At 44.4% G+C, this 20110-nt stretch overlaps 1 protein-coding gene across 6 annotated transcripts in view; it reads left to right on the forward strand.

The window, feature by feature from the left end:
• Gng12 (G protein subunit gamma 12) overlaps positions 1–20110 on the forward strand; it is a 123593-nt gene that overhangs the window by 99582 nt on the left and 3901 nt on the right. For 5 of the 6 annotated variants that reach the window (XM_063285384.1, XM_039106904.2, XM_063285385.1 and 2 more), the window contains one exon: positions 18500–18618. In XM_063285384.1, coding sequence (XP_063141454.1) covers positions 18526–18618 — 93 coding nt within the window. In that variant the 5' untranslated portion in view covers positions 18500–18525. Of the gene's footprint in view, positions 1–15697; positions 15855–18499; positions 18619–20110 lie in introns of those variants that run through there. The other variant, XM_063285386.1, reaches the window with a different exon arrangement.

Here is a 20110-nt window from a genome sequence, read left to right on the forward strand (position 1 = left end):
GCACATTAGAATTCATGCAGCTTTCCCAGAATGCACCTGAGCCAAGTCCTATCCCAGGTACGCAGTTTCGAGGTGTAGGGTAAGATTAGTACTTGAGTGAATTGTAGCATTCACTCAAGTGACTCTGAAAGGCAGGCCTAGTAAGAATATATTCCTAGACACATGGTTGTAGGTTCTGTCTTTCATGTTACAATATCCCGTGGTATTTTATAAAGAAAAGTTAATTTAGGTCACAGTTCTGAAGCCTGAAAACATGATATTTTGTGTCTTCATGTGTGGCACCAGGTGAGATCATGACTATTATTTCACAGTAGCAGTGGTACATGCAGAGAGGTCACAGGAGGAGACAGGAAGGCAGGCTTGCTGCTACAACAGCCTGCTTTCAAGGGAAGTGCCAGGGTTTGTGAGAACTACATTATTCCCTTTCAAGGGAGGCATGCTTCTAATGACTTAGGGCTTTCACTAGATTCTACCTCACAGCGCTGCCACACTTCTTGCAGATGGTCCTCATAGGGGTCACACATAACAGTCTCCAAGCCAAGCAGAGGAGTATCCCTGTGAAATTACTGAAAGTGAGAAGACACTATATATTTAAGAAGGAAGCCCTGATAGGCTAGGAAATAATCTCTTGAGGCAAAAATAAATAAATAAATACATAAATACATAAATAGTTTAAAATCTGGAGCTTTTAAAAATTGTCTTCAATAAAATTTTTAGCATAAATTGCATGTTAATTCAAGATTTTCACACAAGCCTCCAAAAAAATAATTTAAATAAATTGGAGTAATTAATTGACCAGTATAGATAATATTTAAGAAAGCACTGTTTTATAAAGCCTCTTGATGGCAGTGTATCCAGCTTCCCAGAGTAAGCATCACCTCTGCTTCATGGGTATAGAAGTCTTGAGAGCATAAACACTGGGTGCACTTCAGAGTTGCAATGGGATTTCTTTCAGTGCACACAAGAAGTTATATAAAAGTGCTGTATTTTAACTTTGTACTTGTGGTTTGTAACGACCTGATTAGAACTAGAGCTAAATAGTTTCTATTAACCTCTTTGTCCAGTGGATGATCTGTTTGTGAAAGCATTCACTAGAGGAGGCCTTTGGTGATGAGACATGCTCCTGGTGTGAGAAGTCTTCTTTCTATACACTGAGTGCAAGCCTTCTCATGCTCACCTGTAGTGTATACTCCTGAAGTGTTTCATTAGTGTGTTTATGGGGGCCTTGTTCCTGATCAGTTCGTTAAACTCTGTACATGATTCCAAAATAATGTTGTTCCTCTTTGGCTTAGTTCGAGTTTTATTGCTGTAAAGAGACACCATGACCATGGTTAAACTCTTAAAAAGGAAAAAATTAAATTGTAGCTGGCTTACAGTTTCAGAGGTTGAGTTCATCATTATCATGGCAGGAAGCATAACATCGTGCAGGCAGAAGTGGTACTAGAGGAGCTCAGAGTTCTACATCTTTATCCTCAGCAAGAAACTGACACTGGATGTAGCTTGAACACAATAGTCCTCGAAGCCTGCCCCAACAGTGACATACTTCCTTCAAGGCCACACCTATTCCAACAAGGTCACACCTCCTAATAGTGCCACTCCCTTTGGGACAAGCATTCAAATGTGTGAGTCAATGGGGACCATAACCTATTCAAACCACCACACTCTTGTTTCCTGAATTATGAAGAAGACTTACAGAACAATCTATTCTTGCTACCCACGTCATAATAAATCAAACCATCCTGAACTTACTGTTTGTGTGTTATGCATCACATAAGCTATGTGCATATGGCACTATTCTTGAAGGAGACCATCAGATAGATAGATAGATAGATAGATAGATAGATAGATAGATAGATAGATAGATAGATACATACATACATACATACATACATACATACATACATACATACATACATACATGAATGACTAGGCTGGAAGAAAGATACATGAAGCAGATATCAGCATTTGTGAAAACTTTCCACGTTGATACCATTTCATGCTACTATGCCAAGTAATTTCCAGTGCTTCAAATAGGTCAGGCCTGGAAAGTCCAGGGCTGACAGTAGCCATAGAAATTCTTTTCCAGATTTACAAAGAAGAATCTTCCACTCCATTCTATTTGAAAATTTTGTTTTTCAATTTCTTTAACCTGAGTGAACAAATTTTACAGGGCAAATTGTGTATTGTTACCTCTGAACACTTAGTATCTTTTATCCACTATATGCACGTGTGTATGTACGTATATTCATGTGTGTTTACAGAAGTCCTGAACCATCTCCCCAGCTACTCTCCTGTGTCTGAAGTGATCCTTTGCAATAATTTGTCTAAATAAATCTTAGTTTTAAGTTCTGTACTTTATTTGAAGAAAATGTTTATACCTTTGAATTAATTTGTATTTCTTAGCAATTTTTTAAATGAATTGAAGACAGACTGACATCAGGTAAATTCTTCAGTTACTCTCTCCCTGTGTAGGGTGAGTTGGGAAAGATGATAGGCAAACCAGAAGTCAGTGTCAGGTGGATTCCTTGTCCATCTTCAGCTTTATTCTTTGAGACAGTCTCGCAGTGACTGCAGCCTCAAGCAGTCTGCCTAACCAGCAAGCGCTCCAGCCTTTTCTTGCACAGCAGTGCTCTCTTGATTGAGTCATCTCCCTAGCTCCTCTCCTGGTGTCTGAAGTGATCTATTGCAATAATTTATCATAAAAATACTATTTTTAAGTTCTGTACTTTATTTGAAGAAAATGTACATACCTTTACATTTGTATTTCTTAGCAGTCTCTTAAATGAATTGAAGACATGCTAAAATGTTTATGAAATTTGGTGAACCAAACAGCGCAAAAAGTGTTGATATCACTGTTGGATGGACCAGTCAAACCGTCAGTCCTGGTTCTGTGTCCCCTCAACATTGTTTTTCCCTAATTACATGGTATATATTTTTATTGTCACCTCAACTGCATTTCAGCATACTTAGATAAACTGAATATCACATTGAATAGAAACAGCTTATCACATATATGTTTATAATCAAATACAGTGTATGACAACCATAGTTATTAGTACAAATCTCTTTGCTTTGTAGCCAGTTTGATTCTAAAATCGACATAAAATATAACCATTAAGTGTTATTCTTTTTATATGCAGTTAACTCCAAATTCCCATTTTCTGGGGTAATATTCATTCTGTTTAAATGGTTTTGGAGAGTCAAATACAATTCCCCTCAACATTTTTATAAAGAAGTTGTTGCCAAGGTGATGACTTTGCCTTAAGACTTAGCATTCTAATCCTGTAAACACCAAGTCTGAACTAGAAGGGAACTGGGAACTCCTTGCATTTTCAGCCTCCTACCCTTTGTTCATAAACACTTAGGTTCCATGAAGCTCATAACAGGCAACTTACTCACAGAGGTAAATGAATAGAGTTTATCTTTCTGGTCACTGCAGGAGTTCCAGACAGTTCTGTTTCTCAAGTCTAGCATGTTTGAAAGGAAGATGAATGTATGCTTCTTGCTGTAGGTTCCCAGGGAGAAGGCAAGTCAAGGTGCGATAAAAATAAAACACCCTCTTCTTCCAGCTTTAGCATGTTCTGGGCTTCTAAACCGTGGCATTGGGCGGTACATTTTTTATGGCAGTTTCTACAAAATGATGCACCTAGATGTGTATGACCCAGAACTGAGCACTGTGTGAAGTGGGCAGAGAGCTTAGATCCTGGATTGTAATTTCATCTGTGCTTCCTTAGAAGGCAAATCTTTGCATTGTGGGCACTGGGTATACATTGAGTCATGATCTGGAAGAGAACATGAGATGATCAGAATGTGCCTCTCAGTCATTCTTGACACATCTCACCTGATAATGTTAATAGTTACCATGTAATATATAATGTGTGCTTAGAATCTTAGTTTTAACTTTCTATTCTTTACATTTTTCAACATACACTAAAGTACAACAAACCCCATGCAACTTAATTGTTCACAGGCTTCCACAGCCCGCAGATGACTCATGGCCAATCCTGTTGATGGACTGCTACTGTCATTGTAGCAGAACTTGGACTGTATGTATAAGTACAACTAGAGAGTTTGTTCTCATTTGCCTCTGGTAGGCTTTGCTCGTTATACTTAAGAGATTTGTGTGTGTGTGTTACATGTACCAAGACTCCTTAACTGGAGCTGGAGAGATGGCTTGATGCTTAAGAGCACTTCTGTTCTTCCAGAGGACCTGAGTTCAGCCCCTGAAACCCACATTAGGCAGTTCACAAAGTTCAGTTCATGGCTGTCTGTAACTCCAGCTCCAAGGGGACCCAGTGTCTATTCCAGAAGAACCTTAATGACTCTGGCCTCCAAGGGTACCTACACTCATGCACATACACCTACATATAACCAAAAACAATAAAAGTAAATCTTTTAAAACAATAAGCTAAAAACAAAGAATCCCTTATCTGAAGCCGGAAGGCCAGTGGTTAAAGCACTTTTCAGACAAAGAAAAAGACTGGAGTTGAGAACCTATGTCAATGCTGGCTGCATGTGGTCGTCCACCTATAGCTCCAGCCTCATGGGAAGAAGAGTCAGGATGCCCAGAGTAAGCTGCCCTTTGAGGCTAGCCACATCAGGCACTTGTGTTGCATCCTGAGAACAAGTTAGCCAGTGTAAGTACTATCAAAGCATGCTCCATTTTCCAAAATCAAACCACACCTGCACTCGTGCATGAGTGACACTAAATCCTCCTAGAATTTCTGTCACTGTCAGGAGGGACATTTTGGAATGTCTTCCTCTTATATGCTTTCTGAGTTTGTTTTTAACTATGGATCCTTCCATGGCTTTAGCTGCCTCCTGGAAGCATGCCCTCTCCTCTCCCTGGCTTTTGTGACACTGTTGCCCCTTGTCTACTCCTCTGAAGATGTCCTGCTTTTACCCTGGGCTGAAGATGAGACACCCAGATGAACTCTAGTATTTTCCTCTGAAGTGCCTGGAAGTCAGACGCTGTCTGTCAGAGCGTCCTGGCTCAACAACAAGAATGGAATCTTACTCAGTTTTTAATCTCCTGCATCCAGGCCTTTGCGCAGTCACATTTGTTTGTTTGAAGCACCGACGGCTGATAGGGATGTTGATTGCAGTGACGGGGGAGATGTAGATAACCCTGTGTGGTTTTCTCATGTGGGCTATTTTCTTTGTGTTTCTGATTGATCATTATGTCCTCTGAGGTAGCGCGTGCTCTCTCTCTCTCTCTCTCTCTCTCTCTCTCTCTCTCTCTCTCTCTCATCATCTTGTTTTACAGAAAATCTGGGAGTTTATGAAGATTAAATATCTTAACATCATTCTGCACTGGATGGCAGGGCTGAGATTTGAACCTAGTTTCATTTGACTGTCAAACCTTATCATATTCGCTGCCCCTGAACTTTCCTTGAAAACAGTCTGCTCTGGCTGTCACTTGTCTCCCTGTTGGAACTTGCCTACCCCTTTCCCCATCAGCTCCCTGAGGCCTGACACTTGTGCCAGGAAACCTTTGGTGGCCCCATTTCTCTAAGAAAATCACTCTAGGCTATGCTCTGCTCTTCTTGCCAGGAACCATTTTGAAATCTATACCCCTCTTCATCTCTACCTGGAGTACCAGTGCTTCGAGGGCTGATTCGTTTCAATCACCTGTACGTTGAGCCTACCCCAGCCCTCGCTGGCCACTCCTTTCTCCAAGTTCCTAACTCCTGCCTTCTGACATTCATTGTCCCACTTACATTCCTCCCCGGGTCCATCCTGGTGGAAGCATAAGCCACCAATCCAGCCCACATGCACTGTTGGTCATGCTCAGTGCCCGCTGGTAGTTGTCAGTGTCACTGAACTACATAGTCTACTCAGGCCCTCCCTGGAAGGCTGTTCCTTGTTAACCATTTATCCTGTCCCTTCAAAGCAAAGCAGTGGCTTCATGTTCTCTGTAATCCAAAATGGATACTGCAGAGTCTTTTTGCCGTATTTCCATTCTTTGGGTATATGTTGGGTTTGTGTGGATGCTCTCTGCAAAGGCAAGCCCCTGTATGGTTAGCCATGATAGAAGGCATGCCCTTGGCTTCATGTGGATCACATGCTAGGTCTTAAGGCTAGAATCCTACTTTGCCTCTTTTGCATTGTCATGGCAAAGAATAGGAGTAGAATAGCTACGCTGTAGGTAACATCTAGGGTAGGTAGGAAGTCTGCTTAGAAACACCCTTCAGCTCTGCTAAGCCAAGGAGGTAACAGAAGGATGAGCTCCTAGATCCCTAGGGAAAGCTGATGGGGACAACACTTACTTGGTCAGGTAGATGCAAAGAAAAGTTTCGGAGTTCAGGTATGGAAATAGTAACAGACCTTTCTCACAGGTCTTGTAAGTCAGTCCCCAGCCTGAGGAAATGGGCGATTCTGCATCCTTCCTTAATCAGACTTCTCTCAAATCCTTGCCACCTTTTAAGCTTGCTTGTAGGCTACGCATGGTTGTGCTTCTGAGGACAGGCTTAGTTCTAGGAGAACATCAGGATGTCATTGAGTGTGTTTAAATAGAACTGTTGTTTGTTTATTCCATAGCCAGATCTTCCTGCTGTTTGAGGGCTCTGGTTTGCACCTGTCCAGAGTAGTGAGCACTTCCTTAACTTGAGGGGCATAAGAATCAGCTGGGGACTTTACTTTCTTTATATTTATCTTTATTTGTAACTCTGTGTGTGTGTGTGTGTGTGTGTGTGTGTGTGTGTGTGTGTGTGTGTGTGTGCCTGCAAAGTTCAAAAGAAGGTGTCATATCTCCTAGAACTAGAATTAAAGGGGTTTGGTGATGGGAACTGAACCTAGAGAGCAGTCTGAACTCTTAACCACTGAGCTATCTCTCCAGACCCTCACCTTTAGTACTTGGGGCAGTGGTGCTTCTAGGGCACACATGGACAGGGCTTGTCCCAGTTCTGGTTCAGTAGGTCTAGGTTGGAGTCTGAAATTACCGTTCCTAAGACATTCACAGATATCCCTGAGGTTGCTGCTGCAGCTATGCAGAGCACTAGAGAACAGGTCCAGTGCAGTCTGTTACTCTTTGTGGACCTCACTCTCACAGATGTATTCTAAGAGCACTACCACGTGGAGCAATGAGAATTTCTTTTCTGCCATTTGGAATTCCCACCATTATTATAGTAGTGTGTGTCTACTGTCGTTGTCTAAGGAGGTATGTGCATCCTTGTGTGTGTACAAGTGGAAGCCAGAGCAAGATTTTACCACTCTGCCTTAAGGTCCTGAGACAGGATCTCTTACTGAACAAGAAGCTTACAAGTTCAGCCAGTCTGGCTGACCAAATCGCTCTTGGGATCCACCTGACTAGTGGTTAAACGTACATTCAATACCCAGATTCTTTTTTTTTAACCTGGGTGGTAGGGACTTGAAGTTAAGTCTTTATCTTACTTTTTTCTCTATTGCTGTAACAAAATACCATGGCCCAGGCAACTTATAAAAGGAAGTGTTTAATTGGGCTTATCATTTCAGATGTTAGAGTGCAGCTCATGATGGTGGAGCACAGTTGTGGTCCAAGAACAGCTGAGAGCAAAAGGTGGAGAGAGCTAACAGAGAATGGGGTGGCTGCTTGAAACCTCAAAGCCCACCCCTAAGTGACACACCTCCTCCACCAAGGCCACATCTTCTGATCTTTTCCCAAGCTGTTCCATCAAGAGCCAAATATTGAAAGGAGCCTATGGAAGCCATTCTCACTCAACCACTCACTCCTCATGCTGCAGAGCAAGCACCGCTGAGCCGTCCCCCAGACCCAGGAGAGCTGCTTTTTATTTTAGGCCACTGGGGTGCCATTGGTGATTACTATGTTTATATGCCTAACAAAAGTGCTAATTAATGAAATAACAGTAATTTCTTTTTTAGGGGTATTGTAGAGAGTAAATAAAAACATGATATAAAGCCCACAACATGGTGACTAACATAGAAAAGCAAAGCTTCAGAGATTGACCTAACTGGGATGATGAGAGAATGAAAAAAGACAAACAGACACAGTACAGAAAGGCTGTGACCTGGTGGGCTATGCTTGTTCTAAAGGAGGACAACACCTGCACAGGCCTGAACCTTATTTTATGCATCAAAATCTAGGAAGTGAGCTTATTGTATACTGCTGAACAAAGGAGGTAAACTTAGCAGTCTCAGGTTTCAGAAATCCTGGAGAAGGAAGTTGATAGTTTCTGTTTATGCCACTCCCTCTGGGACAAGAGGAAGCCTTTGCCACTCCCACTGATCTGAGGCACTGGGGTCCTTGACCTAGCTCATGTCAACATACATTAACTGAAGCCTTCCTCTCTCCCCGCATTACCACTTTTCAATATTCATTCATTCTTGAATAAGCACACGAGCCATTTAGCTATCTTAAACCAACCGTGCAGATATAAACAAATATTTTCTGAGCCAATAGTTTCTTGCTGTACTAGGAAGCAGGTAAAACTTGATCATAGGCATTGTTCCCAGTGTTTAAGATAAACATTTGTCTGAATGGATGGATGGAGCATGGCCCAGCATTAAAGGGCAGGGGCCGAGAACTATGCTGCTCTAGGTCATAGGGCACCTTCTCTTGGACCTACCTCAAGCTGAAAACTTGTTTAGATACTTCTTATGGATACGCAGTAGCATGGTCCTTGGAACCCGGATGCCATCTCATACTGGAGGTGAGGGTTCACAGTTAACATTTTTGTCCTAATCAGATACATGGGAAAGCCAGGGATTTCACCTACTTAAAATCTGTGCCAGGAAGCATACCAGTAGGTATTATTGGCTTAGAATAGACAGTTTTACTGGATGCCTGTGGGAAAGAGCAGCAAGGTGTATCCTGTTTCTAAGATAACAAGCATCAAGCATGTAAACACCCCCCAGTGATAGTTTCACACCAGCTAATGCATGGTTGCTTTGCTGCATGTTTTACTCGAACCCAAGTATTTAAGGCAGTCTCTTGCTCTGCATTAGTCACTGTGAGAGGGAAGGTAGAACAAGATGATCAGGACATGGATTTGATGTTGGAGAAATCTGAACTAAAATCTCTAGCTTTGTGACCTTGAGATTTCTATAACCTTCTGATCTTTGGTCTCTATGAGCATGATAAATCCAACCTCTAGAGACAGTAAATCAACCTGTATTCGCACAGAGCACTGAGTACTAGTTACAGTCACTGACACATGGAAGTGAAGACATGGAGTCACTATATGACAATGCTTGTGTAAGATCAGTTAGGTAACAATATGCACAGCTTGCCCTGCCTACCCTTTCCGTGCATGGCCAGGCCCTTCGGGAATCCCTTAGCCCCTGAGCTATAAGCATATAGCAGGAATGAAGTAATAAAGGAGATTAGTCACTACAAGCAGAAGTAGTTACTGAAGCCTTTCCTGAAGAGGGTAGCAATGTAAACGGGAACCTAAAACTAGAGAAAATTTAAATAGAGCCAAGAAGCTGGCAGAGAACTTGAGTGAAGGCTCAAGATTTGAAAACAATACAAAGTCAAGAACATGAATGTCACACCTGCTGACACTGTTTCTGTGTAGCAATAAAAATTCTAGGCCTGAACCCTAGAATCAATTTATCTGGACACAGATTTTATCCTAGCAGCTTGTTAGCTCTCTGGTGCTTGATACATGGCTGATGTCATGAATGAAACTAGAAATAAAGTGGAGCCTCCCTCAGGATATTGTGAGGACTTAGGACTGTGCACCAAGTGTCGTATCTCACCTGGCACCTGGCATTTGGTACACACTATATAGAAACAAGCTTCTTTTGTGGTTAAGGATTTTATTGTGATGCAGAATTCTGAGAGGGCCTTGAATACAAACCCTTTGGACTTTTCGAGGGGCACCCTGGGAAACCCCTGCATCTTGTTCAAGTCAGCCTTTCAGAGGTATAAGCTGGGGCTAGACTATACAGGTCAGGCCAGATGAGACTGGAAGGTTGCAGACAAGGGTGTTGATTCCATGGTGATAAAATAACTCTGGCTCGAGGTGCTCAGAGCCTAGATCAGCTAAACCAGAGGCCAAGAATTAGAGAAATTGAAAATGGAATTTGTGAGAGTTGTGTTTGAGAGGCTTGAGAGTACCCTAGTCTTGGATTCCTCTGTCCACTGAACCAGCCACTACCGAAGCCAGTATGGTGCTGTACTATTGAGCACTCAAATCCCACTGTCCAGTTAAGATTCAGTGTGTTTCAGTGACTCAGCGCCCCAAAATATAAACTGTCTCAGTGATTTCACATGGGTTACATTAAGCTCAAGGCATTGAATATAATATCTTTTTTCTATTGTTCTTTTCATGTGGCCCTTTAAAAAAATAAAGTGATAGCAAGTAACTCACATCTCTGTCAGATCTTGGTCTGAGGAGGTAAAAGGAGGGCCAAGGAAAAAGTATAGTGATCAGGACACTCAAGAAGGACATCAGAACGAATGGCAGGTGGTATGATTTCATTGGGTTTTACCTGTCGCTGTGGACTATTTGCATATTGGTGTTAGATCAAGTTAAGGTCAAGAGTATCAGTGACATAGGCTGGTAACTGCACTGTGTCTCCTGTGAGAAGTCAGACAAGTGCTGAATCCTTAACTCATCCTGGAAGCTGCCCTAGATGTGGATAGTTCTTGTTACTATCCCTTCCCATGGTACCAGTGAGGGAACCGAGATTTGGAAATAAACCATCTCAGAGTAGCAAGCTGGGATTTTAATTTATCCGACAGTAAAATCCCTTACGGCTCTGCTATACCAGTACCCCTAGATGGTTGTGAGAGCACCGGCACTGGAGACAGGGAGCTCTGTTTCAGTGCAGACCACTGTGTGTGGCAAACACAGATTGTCCAGCATTGTAGCACTTTCCAGAAGGAAGTGTCTGTCATGGAAACCAACTCAAATTTTTGTAGCAAAGAAAAATGTCCACTAATAGAACGATTTCATGCTAAAGGAAGTCAGCCCTGTAGGCTGTTGTCATCCAAACGAGAATCATTCAGGGCTTAGTCAGAGCTTTGAAAAGTCATGCATAGACAGAAAGTAGCATTCTTCTAAACAGACCCATTTTAATTAAAGGAAGAAATAAAGATGGGCAGGAGCCAGAAGCAGAGTCTGGCCATCACTACTGGTATTTCAGGAAAGTCTTCCAAGGAAGCTTTTAAACTGCTTGTCTGGGCCCTGTTGCAGACCTCCTGAACCAGCTTTCTGAAGCGAGTGCCTCAGGTGTTCTTAGATACTCAGTAAAGTAAGGGCCTCACTGCCAGGGCCCAACAGTGCCTGCCCATTGGATTTATTATGGAGATTGGCTAATTCTCCTGGCTCCTTCTCAGAATCTCAGGGCACATGAGATGTTGCAATCATCTGTGTCCTCACAGTAGCCCCACCTAGGGTCTGGGGCAATTGTCCTGTTCTCCTTAACCTCTGCCTTCTTGCAAAGTCCCTCCATTCCGTACTTCTGCTCACACTGTTTGCGGGACCAACTATGAAAGTAAATCCCTGAATGGAGCCCAGTGCCTCCTTTTATGCAGTGAGGCTAATGGATGCATGCCATTCCTTTCTGCTAGCTTCCCCCTGGACTCTGCTGTTCAGGACACACTTCTCAGGGCGATGTATATAACAACATCTTAACAGTCACATAGCCTAAGCTGCAGGCCCACCATGTGGGGTCCTAGGCGATTTTATGTATTTGTTTGTTTGTTTTAAACCTGTGTACCATTTGCAAAAAAAGAAATAGAGTCAGGGCTCCTGACATTGCTAGAAAATTAAATGAAATGATGTGTGAATCTGATACAAACAGTACTCAACAATTGTTGACAGTTATCAGAATTTAACATTTTAATTTACTATCTTTGTCATTGTTTGGAAATGTGCCTTGGTGTCACATGCCTTTAATCCAGGTACTTGGAAGCAGAAGCAGGCAGATCTCTGAGATTGAGGCCAGACTAGACTGGTCTACAGAGTGAATTCTAGCACAGCCAGGGCTACACAGAGAAACCCCTGTCTGGAAAAAAAAATAAAACAAAACAACAAAAAAGCAAATTAAAATAAGCCAAAGAAAGATGTCAGATAAAACCGTCACAGGTGAGCTCTGCTGAGTCTTTGAGAGAGATGTCATCTTTTCTGTTTGTCTGATGCTGAACTAGGTAAATGCCTCTCAGAGACATACAAAATGTGTGTTCCTGGTCTGCAGACCTTCCTTACGGCTTCTCCTTTGCCTCTCTATTAACCATCAGTGTGATGGATGGCAGGAGCTAGGTAGCATGTGCAACTTGGCCACAGGCTTGGATTCTCCTGGTCTTACAGTCCATAACCTCAGCTGGGGAAAAGAGTGTTAAGAGCTGGTCTTCCTCCATGGTAGTGTGGGAGTCTAAGGTGGCCAGCAATGATGGCAGAGCAGTAATAGAAATCAGAGCTAATCTGTAAACGATTAACAGCAGGTTAATAATTCTGTGTGACTCATGCTTCAGTTACAGCCAACAGAAAGCACCCTGCAGTTTTAGTAGAAATGGTCTTAAGGCAGACTGTGATGCCTGTGTAATCATTGAAAGAGAAGAGGCTCTCACTAGAGTCCTAAGAAAGGACTGTAAACCACTACAAAATTGAGCCAGGGTTCAATGCCCAGTGTAGAACCAGAAGGCCACCATCCCATGTGGGCTCTCTCTGATTGATGACTAGACTCTGAGATGCCATGCCCCCAACGCCCCAAACAGCATCCTGCCTTCCACCCTTCTTGTCTACAAAAAATTCCTGTCACCCCCATGTGACAGACAATTTCTAAATGCTTTGACAACTGTTCTGGTGGCAACAGACCGTAGGTGTGGTCATTTGCTATGAATACTATCCAGTTCCCACAGGCCAGGGGCTTAAGCAACAACAGTTTTGGTTTGGGTTTTTTTCCTCATTTCTGGAGATGAGAAATGTGAGCTCTAAGTGTTGGCCTCCTTGTCTCCCTTTGAGAACCTCTAAGCCCAAATCTCCCTTTCTTATAAACTATCTTTTTGGTTAAGGGCTACTTGCATGATCTCATTTTAACCCAGTTACCTCTTAAAAGATCCTGTCTTCAAATACAGCCATATTCTGCTGGGCTAGGTTTAGACCTTCAGTATGAATTTGGGTGCGGAACACAATCCCTCCCATAAGTGTTGGGACAGATTGTTTATTGCTGCCTATCCCTACAGTTCAGTGACATATACCAAGAAGAGGGCAGACCTCGGCCAAGCACCTGGAACTACAGTAAGAACTAAAGAGTGTGGTGCACACCGCAGATAAGAGTACAGGTGCGGAGCACTCTAAAAAGATTTCTTTGTATTAACCTACTTGCTTTCCCCAGTGGTAGTGATTGAATCCAAGGCCTCGATTACAGTAAGCATTCCTAGCACTAAATCATACCTACGTACATGCTCATTTTATCTGATACTTTTAACAGTCCTTTAAATAGGAAAGTACTGTTCCCCATCTTATAAAAGACCTTTGCTGGGAAGGGCAAGAATGAGTTCTCGCTATCCTGCATGTCCAGGGCACACAGAGCAGCATCAAAACTAGCAGATATCAGAGAGCAGCTACCAGTCAGATCTAGCTAAGGAATTTTTAGTTTTTCTAGACTTAGCCCTTCTACAGTGAAACTTCTATTTTTCTATTTATTTTTATTTGTTTGTTGTTTGTTTATTGAGACAGTCTCACTGTGTACCCTTGGCTGCCTTGAGTGTGTACCTCTGCCTCCTGTGAGCTGGGATTAAAGGCCTGTACCTTATCCTGTGAGCTGGGATTAAAGGCCTGTACCTTATCCAGCTGAGATCTCTGTTTTCCAAAGGGTGATAGTCAATTTGATGCTAAGCACACTGTGGGCTACATGGGGCCCAGTCTAACCATTACATTAGCCTTCAGACTCTGATAAGAGTGCTAAGTGCTCAGGAGGATGAAAGGCTGAAACAGCCTGCTCTGCACTTCACCCCTCTTAAGCCATATTAAAAGCTGTTGCTACCTGTTCTCATAATTCTCCAGCAGTGCATTAATCTTGGTTCACACTGAGAGCATGGGGCCGGGCCTAGCACTTCGCATCTCTGTGTATGGTACTTTGAGCACAGCGTGTGTCTATGTCCCATCTCTCACAGCCCTAGGAGGCAGGTCTTCTTGTGCCTCTTTTGTAGAAGATGCAGAGAGAGCTGGTGTAAATGGAGGCTTGCTCTTTTGTTACAGCCATAGAGGGATGTTTGTTCTTGGAAGTTGCTTCGCCCCAGTGATTAGCTCCAGGCCAGGCCACTGTGACTTGTCATTCAGACTATAGGCTCCTCTGTTCCTGCACTGAAGAGTATGCTCTGTGACACATTTTATGCTCACTCTCCTCTTTGGCTCAGGTCCTCTTGACACAGATTTAAGTGCCTGTATTCCCTTAATGGAACATCTTTTTCCTAGGAATTTCTAAGAATCTCAGAATTTAGGCAAACCCTAGGACCAAAACCAGTGCAAACCATTTGATTAGCGAAATACCCATGTCTTTCCTATTATGTTGCCCATGTATGAAGCTGAAAAGAAGCAACAACTATGTTTCATCAGATGGCCATGGGCTCATGTTCTTGAATTTTGACTCTGCTGGGCAAAATGGAGTACTGGAACTCAGTACTGCCATCATCGCTACCGGGTGCTGACGTGAGCCCTTGCCTATGCTTATATAAGTATGGTGGCCCAGGTAGTGATACATAAACACAAGGCAGCCAGCAAGCCCCTACTCAGAGTATCAGAGGTGTTCCCAATGGCAAGCCACTTTGTGGAACATTCTGTGATGCCCCCGGTGTTCGTGAACCACCTTAATTATATTTGCACCCTTTCTCTCGTGCGAGTGGGAAGGTGAACTTCTGGAGAGAAGAGTCTCACAGGATGTACAGACTACACAGACTGGGTCACCTGGAAGCCAGCCTTCCTAGTTCCAGTTGCCTCGCCTGTAAAACAGGAGGAATAACCTCATGCAGGGCTGTGATAAGGCTTCCTGAAAGACTGTATGAGAGCAACAAGCAGTTCTGGTTTCCATGAGGATGCCAGACGGTATTTCCCTGGAGGCTCTCCTTGGCGCTCCTGCCCAGGAGAGAATAGATACATTTGGGGGTGTTTTCTGTCACTCCATCCTGCTCTGCCCTAGAACCTTAGTTAAGGTTTTACAACGGATCTCCAAGGAGGAAGGTCCTCTCTAGCCAGTCTCAGCCCCAGAAAGACCTCCCTCCTGCCAAGCACTGAAGAGCCACCCCTCTGTCTAGATTTGAGGCAGCTCAGTAGAATTCCATGTCTCTGAAAGATGCCCCTCTACCTGAAAGTATAAAAATTTCAATCTGATTTCTCTTTAAGAACAAAAACACAGGAGATTCCTTTCCTTCCCAGTGGCCTAGTGGCTATTGAATTGACTTCTTCCCAAAGCCATTGCTACAGAAATATAATAAAAGCACTTTGTATTTAAGAATGAAGGTAAAACGCTTTCATCGCTAGATGTTAACTAGGTTCTCTAGGTAGGTTTAGTTCTGTACCAGCAGAGAGGAAGGAACTTGCAGAAAAATTGCATTTAAGCTGGGAAACTGAGAGGAACCCAGTCAGTGTGATAGGGCTGGGCTCCCTTGAAGCAGAGAAAGAAAGCTTCTAATTACTCCCTCAGTGCTGCCCCTGTAAGAGTGGGCACTGTGTCTTTTTCACCATCCATTTTCAACACACCCAGCCCAGTACCAGTAGTGCTTAACTGAAAACTTGTTGCTATAGGTGTTACCTCAAGCCTGTCGTTACAGAACTTGGGAGGGAAGCATGACAACTGCCACAAGTTCAAGGCCAGCCTGAACCAGCACACTCCTACCTGTCTGGCCATCAACAAATTATCCACAGTCACTGTTCTAATAAAAACCTGGGAAGATCCGTCTCCCAGTGGTAAGAAAAGATACCTGTCTTTCGAGACCCTGCTTCAACAGGGCAGGCAGGGCAGATGCTAGGCCCTGTGTGGTAGTGTCTGCCTCCGGTTCCAGCTGTTTGGGCGGCCTCAGCAGGAGGATGACCTAGGAGACTGGGGCCAGCCTACACAACATAGTGAGGACACTCTCTCCCCACCACACCTCTCTCCCCAGCCCCATTTACTAAGAAGGAAAGATGTGGAGGAAAGGAAGAATAGGAAACAAAAACAAACATCCAAGTGATGTTTAGACCTCTTAGAGCCTGGGAACCTGCAGGATTTCCCTGTGGAAGGGAGCAAGGAGCCATGGGTCTGACCAAGGCCAGTGAAGGAGCAGTGGAGGCCTGAACTGGCAGGATTAGTTGTGGATTGCTGTTTCCATCGCTTTCATTTTCTTTTGTCTTGGCTTACAAGCTAGCTGGTTTAAATATTAATCGTAACCCAGTCGGGGGAGGGAAGAAGGCCTCTGTGTAGCTCTGTGTAGCTATCTTCACTGGAAGAGGGAATTTCCCAGGCTTCTATAGATAGAGCTGGACTGTGGACTGTTTGCTGATGGACACACAGGTAGGAGCAGTGAGTGATGTTCATGTGTGACCTCTCCTGCCCAGGCCTTAGAAACTGTACCCTGAAGGTTGAGAAAAGAAGAAAGCTTGGCATTCTCATGCAAAGGGAACAGAGAGAAATACTGAGGGTACAGCCTGCAAACCACAGGCCACTCAGAAAAGAGTCAAGGTCACTCATATTCAACCAGCCACCAGGCAGAAGGAGAGTCCAGGTTCCCAGGCTGCAGGGACAGACATGGGGGCTGAGGGGTGGGGTGGGTGCACTCTGTGCAAGGTGAGGTCACCCAGGCCTTGCTGGCACTTCAGACCCTGGCCTGGAAGCACGTTAAGAGATTTGGGCCAAGTCACTGGAAGTGATGTACCTTCCCCTCCCCAGGAAACCCTAAGCCTCTCTCTTGGGCGGAGCTGCATGACTGGAATCTGAGGAAGTGTCTGTTAGTCTGTGTGTTGTATCAAGGTCACTTAAGGCCTCAGACAAGGCAAGGCCACCCTGCCCTGCCATACACTTCCTTGTTATGTACCTCTGTCCTACCGGGGCCTCCCTATTCCCCCTAATCCACTATTGGCTGTCACCACCCCTTTGCCTAGTGACTTGTGACCAAATTAATCAGATGAGGTCCACTGAGCAGATAGGGGAAGAGGTGGACAGCACATGTGCTAGCAATTCCGATACTGCCCGAAGCTGCAGTGTATGGACCACCATTGCTCTGGACCCCATACTAGATATGCATCAGCTGTTGGGGTGGATAATGGCGCCCTTCTCTTACAAATGAGAAGATAAGCAGTCAAAGCCTGGTACCTAGAAGCCAACGCCAAGGTCTAGTCCAAAGTCCTAAACACAGATCGATGGGATAGCATTGGCTTTGTTTTTTTAGTGCATTTTGGTTGTGAATTAATGTGTAAAGATGAACACCAAAGGGTGTAGCCATCTCAAAGGGTGAGATCATTGACTCGGCCCTTGGAGACAACTATGTCTCCTGCCACCCACTCGGACTATATCACTGGCGTTTTATACCTTGTCTGGTCAAGCCTTGTGCAGCAGCAAGCCCTCCCAAAGAATGAGTCAGCCTGGGTTTGCTGCTGGCGCCATGGTGCCCTAGACTGCTGAGTCCTCGATAGTGCCAGGGAGGCACACCTACTGCCCACCTGCTCCCATGAGTCATGAAACTGCCACCTTCCTGCCAGCTCAGCCTTTTTCTCCAGTTGCCACCACTCTGGGCATGAATGTAGCCATATATGGCAGGGCACTAGGGAGCACTTGCCCTGGGCCTGTCTTCCTCTTGAAATGGTGCCCTTGACTAAGCAGACAGGTCAAAAGCTCAAGGGCCAAGCTCTTTTCACTGCTTTGCATCATTTGGTTGTACAGACAAGGCAGCAGGGCAGTGTGGAATCCAAGGGCTCAGGCCGGAGGGGAGGATCAACCCTCTAACATGTGAGGGCAGGTAGCAGAGTGAGCACTGTCTTGGCTGTCGGGATGGGGCAGGAAGGAATGATAACATTTTACTCTCCCATCATGGAGAGTGCTTCAGCTCGAAGTCCCCCCAGCCCCTTTTAAATAAGGACTTGTTTACCTGCCAATAGTCTTAAACTTACTGTACACCCCATGTCCCCTAACAATTGCCCTGTGCGCAAAGTTCTTTAGGGGACGGCTTTTTCACCATTTCCTGTGACTTATATTCCTCATCAGGTCAATAGAAATGAAGTAAAGCCTTCTGTTACGGGGACTGGGGTGATGGCAACATTGCTTTGCTGCTGGACGCTTGCATTCACTGTAGGTCCTTCAACTGCTGCACTGTTTCTTAGAAAATTCTTTAAAGGACACTTTTCTGTAGTAGGCCAGGGCACATAAATAAACTGATTGGTGCTAGGTTTCTGCAGGAAGGTTTCGTAGATACTCAAATGGGTGGCAGGCTGGCATATTCAAGTCACCACCAGGATTACTGTGGGGCATTTCTGGCTGGGTTGCTTGGGGATATGCAGCCAGTCCCCTTCAAGTCACCCATTTTAATGAAGCTTCAGATAACCCAAAGGGAATGCTATTCACCTTCTTAAACATTCTCTAGATTTCAGGAAAGAAGAGTCATCAAAGATGTCCAGCAAGACAGCGAGCACCAACAGCACAGCCCAAGCTAGGAGAACTGTGCAGCAGCTGAGATTGGAAGCCTCCATCGAAAGAATAAAGGCAAGTGTACTCGACATGGTGGTGTGTGCTGGGTAACTCCCCACCCTTCCTGGGCGGGAGCATAGGTCGGGGAAGATACAGCGAGTGCAGCTGGCTTCCAGGCCTTTCTTGGAGCAGGCTGACAATAATTTAGTTTTGGTTTCCTAACCACCACTGGTGTTACTCCAAAACAGCTGAGGGACCAGATACCTAAGCCAGTCCCTCTGCCAAGCGCTACACAAGCTTGGGGGAGATGTCCGCCTGTCCTGAGTGAGTGTGATCAAGCCATGCCTTCTGAGTGCGGACAGGATTCCCAGTGGAGCTGATAAACATCCTTGTCACCCTTCCAGAATTTATCAAGTGTTACAGTGTTATCAAAGTGTTGCAAGTCACTGCCGCTCTGACTCTCCCTGCAGAATAAAACACTGCCTTTCGGTGTGCCACTTAGTGACGGCTCAGTGCCCAGGGTTAATAGAGACCCCATTCGAGGCAGATACATTTTCTTAGGTACCTTGACCTTGAAGTGTTCCCTTCAATCCTGAGAGGAATGGCCCTCGAGAGCCCTGGAATGTTATGACTCATGCTGGTTCTGAAATGGAAGCAATTACCTGACTGGGATAGTCATCTGTCTGCAGAGCTTGAGGCTCCTGTGGTGGCCCTCATAGCTGTGCTCTTGTCACTCCTAGTGTTGTGCTTTTCCCTTCCCCCACACCAGGTCACTGAGAGCAACTCAAGTATGGCTCCATTATTGAATTCTTAAATTCTGTTCTGTGTACCAGTCTGCTTCCTCTTGGATAAAAACTAAACTTCCCCTTGACTTACATGCCTTTCTGTCTTTGCCCCTAATTTTTATTTTGAAACACTTCCTACTAAAGAAGAATGGCAAATAAACACTCATTTTTTATTATTATTTTTTTAGTGAGGGTGTGTGTGTGTGTGTGTGTGTGTGTGTGTGTGTGTGTGTGTGTTGCATCAGTAATAAGCACACATGGAGAAGCCAGAGTACAGAATAGAAGACTGTTCTCTCACACCGTCACACCATGGGAGTCCTGGGGAAAGAACCCGGGTCATCAGGCTTGGCAGCAGGAGCCTTACCCACTCAACTGTGCATTTGCCTCACCCAGATGTCGCAGGAGTTTATTACACTGCTTCCCATTGAGTACTGTTAAATGTCATTTGCTTTTCTTCTCAGTGTCTCTTGCTTCACGTTCATACAGAAAACACTAGGACTTTTTCTTTAAGCCGCTTAGAACTCATTGTGTTACAGGGCTCTATAACAACATATGTAACCAGCAGTGTGTTTTGGGGGTATCCAGGCAGCTTGTTTCGCCATCACTTAGACTAGAGATTGATGATTGCCTGGTTCTCATTAAATGTCTTTGCTTGCAGGAGAAATGTCATCTGATCGCTTGGTTAAGGTGGGCCTTACTGGCCAGGTACCATTTTCCCTGCACTTAACGAGCGGTCGAAGGCCATGCACACATGCTATGTCACTGATTATTGGCTTCAGATG

Source organism: Rattus norvegicus, chromosome 4, assembly GCF_036323735.1.
Source record: "Rattus norvegicus strain BN/NHsdMcwi chromosome 4, GRCr8, whole genome shotgun sequence".
Taxonomy (NCBI): Eukaryota; Metazoa; Chordata; class Mammalia; order Rodentia; family Muridae; genus Rattus; species Rattus norvegicus.